The 14,054-nt window shown below is 39.4% G+C and overlaps 1 protein-coding gene across 26 annotated transcripts in view; it reads right to left on the bottom strand.

Moving 5' to 3' along the window:
- Positions 1-1,242: 1,242 nt before the first annotated feature.
- Positions 1,243-14,054, bottom strand: part of PPP1R9A (protein phosphatase 1 regulatory subunit 9A) — a 314,168-nt gene continuing 301,356 nt past the window's right edge. For 10 of the 26 annotated variants that reach the window (XM_023639218.2, XM_023639221.2, XM_023639226.2 and 7 more), the window contains 5 exons: positions 12,280-12,478; positions 10,217-10,336; positions 9,327-9,350; positions 8,041-8,223; positions 1,243-6,671 (listed from right to left, as the gene is read on the bottom strand). In XM_023639218.2, the coding sequence (XP_023494986.1) occupies positions 6,462-6,671; positions 8,041-8,223; positions 9,327-9,350; positions 10,217-10,336; positions 12,280-12,478 (736 nt within the window). In that variant the 3' untranslated portion in view covers positions 1,243-6,461. The remainder of the gene's footprint in view (positions 6,672-8,040; positions 8,224-9,326; positions 9,351-10,216; positions 10,337-12,279; positions 12,479-14,054) is intronic. The other 16 variants (XM_023639222.2, XM_023639223.2, XM_070265694.1 and 13 more) reach the window with 5 other exon arrangements.

The raw sequence follows: 14,054 nt of genomic DNA, 5'->3' as shown, positions 1-14,054 counted from the left end.
AAGTTTGCATGTTTCACTTCGGCAGCCCAGGGTTCGCCAGTTCAGATCTCAGGTGCAGACCTACGCACCGCTTGTCAAGCCATGCAGTGGTGGGCGTCCCACATATAAAGAAGAGGAAGACAGGCACGGATGGTAGGTCAGGGCCGGTCTTACTTAGCAAAAGAAGAGGAGGATTGGCAGCATCCAATTAGCTAATCCAATTAGCTGAGGGCTAATCTTCCTCAAAAAAACCCCCAAAACCCAAAAAACTGGAACACTTTGTTTGGATCGAAAAACACTTTCCTCACATCAGGATTAGATTATTTTTGTCACAATTGTCAGTGAGTACATCATGTAACCTATGAGTGCTCAATTACTCAGGGATGCTGTTCACAGCCAGTGAAGCTGGAATCTCTGAGATATTGTTTTGAAACTATCAATGGCTGTGGTGCTTAGCTTGAAAAAGCCCACATATTTCTTTAAAAAGAATCACTTGATATCATCAATGAAATGACCACACTCTGTTCTCTCGTTCTTGACAGAGTAAGCAAATTCTGCCCAAAAAAGAAAGCTATTCAATTGACATAGCTTACACTCAAGATCATTCAAAAAGGGACAAAGGCTTCCCCTTGGTTAGGAATTTCATAACATACTCCAAGGAAAAGAAAAACAGCGTAATTCATTTATTCTGTGATGCTCAGGTCTAAATTTTTGCATTGCCAAAGGTTTAGTCACACATAAATTATGTATGTGTGTGTGTGTGTGTGTGAGAGAGAGAGAGAGAAAGAGAGAAATTAATACCTCTCATTTGTTATATTCAAGTCTTCTTAACATTTAAGGTTTTAGAAATAATTGTTGAGAGGAACCCCATACTCTGGGTTGGCCTGACTCAGCTTGCCCCACGCTGTGTGAGGCCACCTGCTTAATGGATTTGTCACAGACCTTTTCCTGGCTGATAGGTACCAGGGAGTGTGATGGTGAAGCTGCGACAGAACAGGAAGCTGGGTGAGGGAGCTTCTGGTGGAAGCTTTGATCTTTTAATTTTGTGCCCACTTCTATAATTGTGCTTTCCACTGTAATTCTAGCTGCCAATTTACACTCTACCAGGGTTAAAACTTATTTTTAGTTTCATTTCCACGGAAAATGTGCACTTTGCTCTTGATTGATAGATATATTTTGACAGTCCATACAGGTTTACCCAGTCAGAGCTTGTTTTAGTTGAAGGTGAAAATGGAAGAGGAAAAAAAAAATTACTCCAACAGATCTCCGTATTTCTCTTTTTATTGCATTCGTTGTCTAACAACAATAATACTCATTGGCAAGAAATTTATTTACACTAACAAATTAAATTTAATCACAGGTATTTTTAGATTGGTCAGAAAACAAAGGACCACTGTGATAGTTTGCTTTGAATGCCTCTGAAAACCGAAGAGTAAGAAATGTCATTGGAAATGGAACGATCTAGAGAAGTACATATTAACCAAGCACAAGAGAACAATTCAGACGTAGCACTATTGTCTCTTTCATGCAAATGATCAGATACCAAAATGTACAAATTAAAAGTTGCAGATAACATGCTATCCATACTTATTGGACTTAAAATTATTTTCAAACAACTGTTTTCCTTTAGTGATATATAAAGAAAGATGAAAATAAATCCACTTCTTACAACGGAACAGAATTCATTCTATTTTTTTCTTTTTTCAGCTGGCCAGTTTTATTAGTAACATGTAGCAGGTATACTAGTGGTTCAATTGCAACACCATTAAAAAATACAAAAGCAGTAGTGATGACCATAAATAATATTAAGGAAAGCATAGACATATATATTTAAGGGGTTTCACTAAGCACTAACTGAATCTGATGTTGTTGGGAGGTGTTATCTAGCTGGGGTGCCTCTTAATTCCCACTTTTTAAGGTAATTTATTTTGGCCAATTGTTCTTTCATGGATGAAAGAGTAAATCCTTAACAGAAAACCTGGGTGTGTGAATAAAAAATCTGAAAGAAATAGAAGTGTACACCTTCCAACAACATACTCACGCTCACATCCACTTGTATTATATTTGGCAATGACTTAACCATGCCATCACTCCACAAAAGAAGTAAATAAATGGTCATGTGATGGCAACACTGCCATCAGAGAGCCAGTAGTTAGTGACTTAAGCATCACACCTACCAAATATGTCAGTTTAGAGCATGAGCGAATGCACAAGAACACACAGTGCAATTTTTAGCCAAGGCAACTGCAGTCTGCAGTTGAAAATGCCCAAAGCTGCATAAACATCTGAGCTTCAACTCAGCAATGTGCAATCTTGACATCAAAGCATTAACCAAACATTTGAGGAAATTTTATCTTACTAAAATACCAGGTATCTAATAAATCAATTTTACCAAAATATATAAACATGTAGAAGGATAAGTGCATTTAGTAGAAATACTTACATTAAAAAAATCTCTTAAAATCTTATGAGCCATTCAATGTATACACAACACAAAAAGTGGCAATAAGGCTATGATTACTGCTCAGGGTCCTAACCGACATTACCAAGTTCCATATGCGATATATATGTTTTACGCCATGTGATTGCGGTATGTGTGTATGCAAGGTGGGAGATATATTCACACATATGTAGTTCTGTATATCTATACAAGTGGCATGCACTTTACTGAGAAGTTGCCTCTTGTTCTTATACCTTACCTCTTATCCCTAGCAGTTTTGGAGTTGGGATTGGGGTAGGACCAAGGATTGGAAACCATTATGTTTCTTTCCTTCCCCACTCTGTCAATCTGGAAGCAGTCACATGCTGCACTCGGCCTATACACTCACATATGTGAGCCTTCAAGTAACAGCCCTTCCCTCAACACACCCGCAGACACCCACGAACAAGGAGGTAAGGAGCCTCTGTGCACCACGCAGTGGAACTGGTTGCTTTCATTTCCAGGGGGAAACGGATTCTGTAGGCTGCTGCTTTGCCCTCTGACTTCTTGGTTGAGTCTATTCAATGCTGCTACTTTAAGTTATTCTAATAATGCTAGCATACTGTCTGGTGCTATTTTTTCCCCAGTGTTTTGGACCTGGCTTGAATTTCCTGAGACTTTAAATACCTAAGACAAATATAAACAATACTGCCTGCATACCCAGGCTGTTTTTCAGGAGTGAATCACTGAAACACATTTGTACTTCTCACAACAGTGCTTTTTTTTGAGAATTTACTCCCCACCCCCATCATCATAATGAAATAATTCTAGTAGAAAATATGGACATCTTATTTCTGGACTTCATCCTTAAACGCTTAGCTTCAGAATAGAGTACAGGTAGATCCTTAATTAAAGGTAAATTTGAAAAGATATCAAAAAACCTAGGCTTTTCTTTTCCATTTACCTTTTCATTCAGAAAGCACTAAGGACTTAGCAGTCAGGCAAAAAAAGAATGAGAAAACTATTAGATAAACTGTGAGTTACTTTAAGGGAGATGGTCTTAAATAAAGCAATTCTGTTATAAAACTAAAGTCCTTTAATGGAAAACCATGACCCAGACACTCAGCTCATACAACGCTCTCTGACCATGACTTGGCCTTGCCACACATCTCCTGCCCCCGAAGCATAACCAGTACCCTAAACACTTCTGGCTGTTGTTAGAGTCATACTGAGCTGTCCTTTAGGGACTATAGTTCATAGTAACCAGATATTCACTTTTTGTTCATTTTCTGATAAATAAACTGCAAGGTCTTTAAGATTCATGAAGCAACAATTCTGTGTCAAATTCTACATACACTGAAAACCACTAGCATTAAAGTAGGAACTGTGTAAGACACTGGAACCTCGATTAGGCATCATGCACTAGAGGCAATAAAAAAATAAGAGGAAAACAAAATGTTCATAAGAGCTGAGGCCCTTCACTTTGTTTTCATACCCTTTTACCAGTCAGTTTCCATTTTATTCTTTGTGAACAATCAAATCAAGTGCCTCTTACAATTTCAGCAGTTTTAAGTAGTAATGTTAAAAATAACTCATTAAGACCTAAAATTACTATAATTTAACTTAAAAGATCAAAATAATTGTAAACTAAATGATTTGAGGAATAAGAAGTTGATTTACAATATAGTCAGTTGGTCATTGATCTAAACATTTGAAGTGTACAAATAAAGTTTAAAAAAACAATACTTCTAAGACTTAAGAAAATGCAATGTAATAGATCATAAATTATGTGCAGAGACTGAGACTTATACACATTTCCAGTATATACATCCATTTTCAAACATTACCAAAGTGTAAACATAACTTAAGATAACCTTCCTTCTCTTTCCACTCTTACAATGAATACAGTGAAATTCCAGTGTGATCCAGATCACTTTTTTCCCAAAGATAAGCAAAAATGGCAAAAATGTACAATAGCAAGCATACTATTACCAGATTTTGACTAATTTAGTCTTTTAATATTAGAAAAGATTTGCTGAATTTTGTAGTTCATTAATAGTGGTTCCTTGTTTCTCATGATATTAACAAAGAGCAAAGCACCACCACCATCTCAAATACTAACCGTGTCCAGTATGGCAGCTTCATTATCATACTCCGAAGGAAGATGGACAGGAAAACACACATAGCGCCTTTGATAATTGTAAAACACAATGTTACTTTATGTCAGTGTTTCTGTAGATCGGATAAATGACCTGTACCTAGTGACAAAAGGATTGGAGCTTAAGAGATAATACACTGTCACTGAAAAGGAAACAGGCCTTAGGGAAAGAACAGGATTAAAATTGTCTAGTTTCGATAACTCCAGATTTTGGATATTAAGACAAGCAAAAAAAAAAAATCACAATGTTCAAAATACAAGATAGAGCTATATGGGCAGGACTATATAACAGGTTATCTGTTATCTGTAACCTTCAAAAGTCTTCCCCCAGGCTCTGCTTATATCACGTGTCCAGTGGAAGATACGGACAGAGACCTTCCCTACATAGTAAAGGAAGTAAAACACTTGTCCAAGAATTCGTTTGGCCTCAACTCTTATCTTGAAACTCGTCCCTTGGAAAGTGAAGGACCTCATTTTTAGAGTCAATGCAGCAAAGAGAACCAGATACACGAGCAGAGAAAGCAAAACAACAACAAAAAACAACCCACCATTTGAAATTTCTCAAGATGAGTTTATTTCCACCTCCTTCTGCCCCAGCCTCCTGCACTTGAATTAGTTTGATGGAATACTGAAATCCTTAATACTGGCTTTAAAATAAGTATAACTGTCTCAATTGCTAGGCTGTATCCTGTGTACTGTCTTAAACAAACTTGAACTATAAAGTGGAAACCTTTAAAAAGTGGAAGAGAATGGCTCAGAAAAACCAAAACATCTCTAAAATGTAACTGACAGCTCTCCTTTACAGGAAGATTCTGTGTGCTTAATAAAATTGCTTCTCTGGTTGAATGTTACTCAAATCTAAATTTTCTCTAACTGGTTTTTCTATTTTTCTTAAAAGTACATTTGTTAAAACACTAACTGGGCCCATTTGGGAAATCTCGAGTAGAAAATATGTGACGGGTTCCTGATTGTGTCATAGGCAGGCTGAAGATCAGCCAGAATGTTCCCCAGGAGAGGAAACCTGAAAATGCTGGTTTCCTTAAAAATCAATTTCCTGTTCAATTTGTTCAGGGAAAAAGGAACTGTGTTGTGAGTGTCAGCGTTGCTGAAATACTGAACATGCAGCAGTCACAAAGTAAACAACAGATCCCAATATCCCACGGCTGCATTAACGTCTGATCTTTTCTTTGTTTGGCTAAATCTGGAGGATAAATGTTACCCTTAGAACTCCAAGGTAATACCCACATCCACGGTCTAAAGGCTTTTGCTTCCTTCTGGGGTTAACGAATAACTATAATTCTTTTCTCTCTTTCTGACGCCCAGCAAGCAGAAGAGTTTGCCTGCCTTTTGCCATAGTAGGTAATTATGTGGCAGAGCTCCCACATGCCCTCAGTGGGGTTGTCTCACTGTCCAGACACAGAAATGAGGAGGAACCTTCCCCACACATTGGAGTAGATTCTGCTGCCCAGATCTCATGGCAGAGTCATGCTCTCGGCCATGCAGATATGTGCAATTGCCCAGTTTCAGGATCCCATAACAAAAATTCATGGCGCTCCATTAACAACACCAGGTGGCCATTGGGCAGGGTCACGCTGGTTCTCCAACTGACACAACCCATCCCACACAACACAAGATGGTGGTAAGTAAGAGAAGAAAGAAACACAGCTACTTTGCATCTCTCAAAAATGAGATCCTTGGTTTGTTAACAAACCAAAGGTGGCATGGGACTATTTCAGTAGATGAAAATTAAGAGTATATTCTATTCCAGAGAACGCAGTTATTCAACACACAGTTCCCCCGTCTGCCTAGAGCACATTACCCCTGTCATCAGTTTTCTCTTTCATCCTCCAGAGGAGAGCAGGGCAGGAAGGGTGAAGACTTCTCTTCTTTGGGCGAAGGCGCGTGTTACTGCTCACCAGCACCGTCTGCGGCAGCTGTCATCTTTTCTGTCTTTTTAGACTTCCTCTGCATTTGCTCTTGTTCCTTCCTCCTCAGCTTTTCTCTTTGTTTTTCCATTTTCTCTTGAGCCTTCCGAGCCTTCTCTAGAGACACCTTCATTTCCTTGAGTTTCTTTTTGACCACTGCTCGGTCCTGGGATGATGTCATTCCAAGAGCCTAAGAAGGAAATACATAAGCAAACTGAATTTGAAAACCAATGACTTCTCTGCTTATGATGGGGGTGATACCACAATATGTTCAAACTCAAAAGCTAATTTAAACATAATTGAAGATATACAAACTGACGAAGAGCTGATGACATGGGCCAAAAATCTACAACCTGATGGGCTGAGCTTTATTTGTTCTTCTGTTATTTGAAGTCTCTAGCACAGTACACCCTAAACCTCATTAACTAAATGCTTTCCGAATTGGGAATTAATGGGTGAATGAATGAAAAAAGGACAGAATTCTGCTTCTCCAACCTTTGGGTTGTAGATATTTACAAGCAAAAGTATTGCTAAACTCATCATTATTTTCAAAAGATAGGAATGGGCACCTGCTGCCAGAGGGCTCCAGGAAGGGCAGGAAGAATTGAAATGGCTCCCTTTCTGCGATGTATTCATTTACAATGAGGACCAAAAATGTCTCTGGGCCCAGAATGCTCATGTCAGCATGACTAGCCATTCTCTCTCTGTAGGCAGACCTATAAAGGAAGCCTGATTATAATGAGAAGGTTGCTGGATGAGCTTTGAATTCAGAACAAGGGGAGTTGGTTACATATTTTAAATGTTTCATGACCTTCAGAATCAACAGCAGGATGCATCCATCTTCCCAAAAGGGACAGCCTTGTCAATGGGGCCTTCATATTCACAGGCTATTGATTGATCTCTAACCTTTTCAAGACTGTCAAGAGATACTCATCTGGCTGTTAGCCCAGCAGGGGGCTGAGGGTGGGTGTGGGGATCTGGCTGTAAGCTCCTTTTGCCCTTTTTCCACAAGGGTGGGTACCACCTCAGTCTCTACAAGAGATGGACTGGACAGGTGAAAATGAGAGTACGATGGCGGGGGAGGGAACACATGGCTTGCATGTATTTGGGGAAGAAAATTCTGGGGAGAACATCATCCCAGTTTTCGAGTGGTGTGCTGGGAAGAGTGGGGTGGAGGAGAAATGAATAAAGAAGGAAGACTCATGGATCTGGGTTTTAACTCTAATGTGATGAGAGAGTCCACATCGGCCATTATTAAAACTCATACTACATAGGATGTAAGTAGAGTTAATACATGGACCATGTGTTGTCAGGTGGAAGCAATGGAGTGATTCCCTAGCTCTTCCCCTCAGCAGCCTACTGTTTGGTTTAGAACCTCTGACGACTTTCCAAAACTTCATTTACTACTCAGAAATAATTCAACATCCTTTCTGCTAACCGTTGATGAGAATTACCTCTCAGATATGCAGAATGCTCTTATCTAATGACAACATTTTAGGTGCTATGATGAGTAATACAAATTATACCTGATAACCTAACACAGACATGTAATTCTTTACCTTAAGTTTATTTCCATCCAACTGCAGGAGTTGCTCTCCAGTGATGTTTTGGGCACTGAATTCAGATACATACTGCTCCAGATTTAGGCTCATTAGCCAGTGAGAAACCTGCTGCACACTCCATTCATGAACGGCCCGATTCTGACACTGACTGTGTTTGGGAGACTGTCCATCATCAAGGATCTGAGGTAGGAATGTTATGCAGTGTTGTTAAAAGGACCGAAATGCTATGGCTCAGTGCAGCATAATATGCTATGAGAAGGAACTTCTTGCCTACTAGAGCCATAGATATTTTAAACCATAAAACGATAAGCTAATGGTTCTAGTTGTGCACGTAACACACACATGTAGCTATTACCTACGTATTTTTTAGGTATTTGGAAATTTAAAAATTCTCCCAAATAAAGCAGCATTATTAATATAGGAAGTTTAATATTGAAAAGTACACTCTAATGTTGCAAGCTTTTACATTAAAACACTTTCGAAAGATTATCAGATGCAGAAAACAACTATTTCATTAATCTCGATATGCAATGTATCACTGTGCATTTATCCTTTGGTGAGACATTAGAGATACATAAAAATACATTATAAAATACTGAGGTATCTTTCACTTGGAAGAGGAGAGCATTAAGTCCTCAAGCATTCTCAGGGGAAATGTCACAGCCATGATTTCATCTGAGCAGCAAGCAAACCTGTGAGGAAGGTAGGGCAGGTAATATCCATAACTACTTTTAATAACTGAGGAAACTGAGGCTCAGAGAGTCTACAGATCTGTCCAAGATTCTGCAGCTTGTAAGTGGTGAAGCTCAACAGTTAGTGGTTTACTCGACATCTCAGGCTCTGTCCAATGCAGAACTTTCAATAGTGCAAAGGGCAGCTTGGTTCCTAGAACCACTAAGCTGAGAGGAGATGAAGGCGATGACAGGTCTGGGAGGAGACAGGAGTCACCTCAGGGAGCGATGTAGGGGACACAGAAGAGGGGATGGGGTAAGCCGAGATGAAGGCAAAGGAGGTGAAACAGAATGGACTGTGTCAAGGTAATGGTGACGGGAGATAAACTGAGGGACTCTGGAGGTGGAATGTGGAGATCCTCTTGACTCAAGAATCTCTTTTACACTAAGATACAGACAAGGGCACAGAGTGAAACTATTTAACACAAGGAAATCCTCCACCACAAGGAAAGCGTTCTTGTGTTGTTTGACTTTTAAATCATTTGCAAAGAAAGAAAAGAAGGTTCAAACAATACCACATAAGCCACCACACACAGCCCACTGATGGCTCACCTCGTCATCTATCATATCCAGGCTCTGAGTGAGGGAGCAAGAAAGGAATCAAAAAGAAAAGTGTTATAGAAACAGAAGACACAACATATACAGCACAAAGTTTTGATAAAATTAAAATCTTGTCAAGCCTGAAGAATATGGGCAGAAAAGTTTAAGAGAAAAAAAAGTTTTACAAAACAAAAATCCTGTTAGAAATAACTAAGAACAAATATCTAAGCAAAAATATCTTTACTTACAGTGCACTCTCCCAACCCCCCGTGCCAAACACTGGCATTTCCTTCCTCTGTTCATCTCTTGGGGTACTAAGTCAGTCACTAATGTAATTTCCTGCCTCTCTTGTACACATTTATCTCCTGTGAATTCGTTACAATACTAATTTGACCCTGGCTTTTAAATCAGTCGTTCTCACCCAGTTTTCCTTCCATATGGGAACCATACCTCCCCATTCTTCACTGCAGTGATTCTCAATTGGAGGCCACACCCTCCTCAGAGGGCTATCAGAATCTTGGGGTAGGGGTGATATAGCAGGGGACATGAGGGAGAAAGGGAACGGATTATCTGGAAACCCCTATGTGATTTCTGAGCTGTCCCCTATTTTTGCTTTTAACTGCCCAGCCTCCCATCTCCACTCCCCTGTTTAGAGTCATCCCACTTAAATCAGAGAAAGGCTGAGGAGGTCCCTGGACAGCTTAAAGGGGCTTAGAAACAATACTTTGTTTTCGTGTTGAGACAGAGAGGAAGGGAAATCATGAAGATTTCACATCAAATAGGAAAACGTGGCCTCAATGATTTATATGCAAAATCTATCTACAAACGTTTTCCTGGTGATAGTCCACGGATAAAATGTATGATCTGAGAAAGCAGTTCTGTTGTAAGTGCCATGAGCGTACCTCATCTGACGACAGTGCTAAGGACTGAGAGAGCCCTGGTGTCTTGGGTTCTGCTCCTAGGCCACTCAGGTCTGCCGAACTGGTGCTGCTGGGACTGAAGTCGTCACTAAAGGTAAAATTCTGTAAAAATAAATGAAGCTCAGTGTTAAAGGAGCTCAGTGAGTAAACCAGAGGAAGGTGTGTTTGCACGTTCTAAAAGTTATTTTTAAATAAGCTTAGAAGAAATTCATGTTTCGTTTGGTGACAACCTTCAACCAGGCAGCGGTTGAGAACACTGTGCTTTTCGCAGTTGACAGGGAATTCTGGGTGCTTTTTCCATTGGATGAAATGATTGGTACTTTGGAGAAGTGATTCTTCAATCTCTCTTCAAGGGTACAGCATTCATTATCCTCTGCAAGTGCTCAGAGGAGTAGTATTAATAAGCCTATCTTCTTTGACTCTAATTGTGATGAGTAACAGTGTAAGTAAAAGTACAAGGTGGTGCGGAGAGGCTGAGCTATTAGGAACAGATGGCAATCCATATTAGCAAGGTAGCTCGAGCACCCCCGGGGAAGGATCACTTGCTGTTGGCCGCGATAAAGACTGTGGGAAATGGCAGATCCTCTCTTGGATGTCACCTTCAAGATGATGAGTTCTCGGGGAGGTCACAGCCTGACACTACACTAGTAGTTACATGCTAAAATACAACTCTCACGTAGCACCAGCAGAGCACCAAAGAGGCCGCAGCATGAACAGATACACGTTTCCAAAGAACCACCTGGGGGTGGGCGAGGGGGACATGTATAAATGAAACTTCCCCAGAACTTCATTAAAGAGTTCAGTGGATAGTAAAGTCAAGTAAATTCACAATGACTACATAGCTGCATTTATGAAAACATTTTAAACCAAAACTGGAGTCTCTTCAGTGTAAGATGATGGAATCAGTCAAACAACATTTACATATATCAGATCCAATACTGAAAATGTTTCAAGGCCAAAGTGGTCTATTTCTGTCAAAACTTCTTTTCTAATAATTCTAGCAGGACTGGCTTCCCAGGAACTTTAAGCACATGACCAACACCATCTTGTTTCATATTCCACTTCCTTAGGAATTGGACTGTTAGTTTCCCATTAGGTTCCCTTGCATTGGGTTTAGTTGGTTGCTGTTCCTTCAGTAGAGGAGACTAAATCAGAGCACACGGAGCTAGGCTAGGGGACCATTTAAGTAGGAGGGCATTTAACACAGTACATTACCATTTGGTATTGTCAGTGGAGACACAACCCGGAACCCTGTCAAAACCCTGTGAGCTGTTGATCTCAAGAAAATAATTAAATTCAAGTAACATTAATCACACGTTTCTGTTTGAGAAAGAAAAGTGAACACAGATAAAAGAAGATCAAACATGAAAGTTAGCCACCATATGTGCTCCAACAAAATGTTAGATAAGGTTTGCAGCGTCATGCTGGAAATAACCATCATGCATTTAAGAACAAATAACATCCATGCATATAATTCCTAATTCTGCTAAAGTTAAAGAACTTTGGTGACAGAATTACAACCGTTGTTCAACATGGAAGTTTGATTTAAAAGAAGAAATATGTAAGGGTGCCATGTCAGCACTGGTTTGTTTTAAAGAGTTTCATTTAGACGTATTGAACACATATTCAGTCTCAAATTTATTTGTTTTCCAGTAAATCTTGAAGAACACAGCAAAAATAGTTTTGTAACGTAATTTAAAGTGGAATACTTGGTAAACAGATCTATCACACTGTTCCATGATTCAAATGCATCTTTCCCAGCATGGCTTAACTGTCAAACTGAGATTAAATAGCAATATGTGAAAAGACAGGCAAATCAAAGATTAAGGCACACTCTAGAATGGAACAGTATTAAGGAAGGTGATGGTTAAACGAGGCTTTCTTTTCCCCACACAAGAAATACCATGCACTGTTTACTGCAGTGTTATCACACTGGCTGCTCGGATCCAAAGTGCACACACAAGTTGAGAATGCTTTCCAAAGACTGGAGAGGAGGAAGGATTTGGGGTTTTCTTGTTTGCTTTTTAAATCCATGTGTTTTCTACCTTAGACCCCTTTTTATCTGAAATTAGAGTCTCAGGAGAAGGCTGAAGGGGACTTGCAGATGAAGGCAGATTCCTGAAGGAATAGGATCCTTTCCGGCTTTCATTAAACCACAGGAAAGGCAAGCAAGGTGAGCGAGTGGAGGCCTGAGCTGAGGAGGATGGCTTCGGCTTCCAGTACTCCAGCCTGCTCCTGAAGATCCTGTTTTATGGAGAGAATGGGCGTGTTAGACAAAGAAAGCACAGGTGTAAAACTTGATGAATTCCGAAGGGACTTGAATATACTTCCAAGTAACAGTTTGAGAAACTGTTCTACACAACAGATCGAGTAAAAATTTTGCACTTTTGACTAGGACATGAATCTTAATAGTTATCTTCTTTGCATCTAAATGGATTCTACAACAATGATCAACTTTTTCGTATCGCTTTTGTCATGGCGAATGTTTATGAAATGAGCCTATAATACATGTAGGTGCATGAATTACAATGAGGGAGGGGCACGGTCCTTTAGGAGCTGCTATTAGGTTAATCATCACAGCATTTCCTTTATTTGGGTCACATATCAGAGCCTCACTGCTAGTGACATTAGCTCGTAACAGCACTCTTTCCTGGCGTCCTCTGAACTCATGTTTCCAAGAGTTTCAGAATTTAGAAAATGAAGCATTTAAATAACGTGGAAATTTCAGGGCTTACGATACTTTAAACAGAACACACACCTTCCTGGTTTTTCATCACAGTCTTAGCGCCTTTGCAGAGGAGGAGCAGTAGACCTGAAGTCCTAAGATCCTACTTGGAGCCCAGGGTCTATTGTCTCCTGAGGACAGGGCCTTGGGCCTCCTCTCATCCTCCACTTCCTCATCTATAAAGAGTGGATATTTTATGTATCTCATATGTGGTCATTAAGAATTAAACAAGATAATATGTGTGAAAGTGCATTGAAAACTGTAAAAGTGTAAAGGTCTATACTCATTGCTTAACATACAAAGGATTCAAAGTCATCTGAGGAACACAGTTTGAAAATAGCTATTTTTAATGCAAGTACTTGCATATTTATATTTATCTTTTGGTTAAAGAAAAATAATTATCAGGAGCTGAGGCAGGAATGGGCAGTAGTTTCTGTGCATCTTGGAAGAGGTCACTCTCAGCATGCCCAAATGATAACTGAGGCAACACCTATTATTCGTTAGCTGTTGATGTCATTAACAACAAAGAGATCCTCTTTCAATTAAAAGTGCCTCAATACCACAGCTAGACAACTTATGTCCCACATCTATACTGAATTTCAATCTTCTCACATCTCATTTCAATTATTTTGAAATATTATATCTCAAATTTACATAAATAGCTTAACTCCTAACAAATCCTGTTCATTTCCAAAGATTATTGTGAGAATCAAATGGGACAACAAACATAAAAGCATCTTGCAAACTGTAAAGCAGTTTACAAATGTAAAGGGATTATAAGAATGATAACTAAAGAGATTGGAGAAGTCAGTGAAGTTTTGGTAGAACATTGAGATCATAGGTTGGGTGAATAAAATTGTTGGTCACTCTAAAGATTCCAGAAGATGTGATGATTTTAATGATGTCTTTCTTTTTTTTAGAAAAACAAAGGAGTCTGCAAGGATAATAGAGAAAGACCAACCAGAGATGTGTCAACCTTCAATGTTCATCCTAAAGTTGAAGCTAAAAAAAAATTTTATATCCTTAAATCCACCTACTTAAAATCAGGAGGTGGAGGTGAGTATAATAACTGAACTGGAGAAAGCACGCCAGCAC

Source organism: Equus caballus, chromosome 4 (genome assembly GCF_041296265.1).
Source record: "Equus caballus isolate H_3958 breed thoroughbred chromosome 4, TB-T2T, whole genome shotgun sequence".
NCBI classification, from domain to species: domain Eukaryota; kingdom Metazoa; phylum Chordata; class Mammalia; order Perissodactyla; family Equidae; genus Equus; species Equus caballus.
Note: the sequence above shows the minus strand (reverse complement) of the source record. Positions and strands in the feature narration are given on the sequence as shown.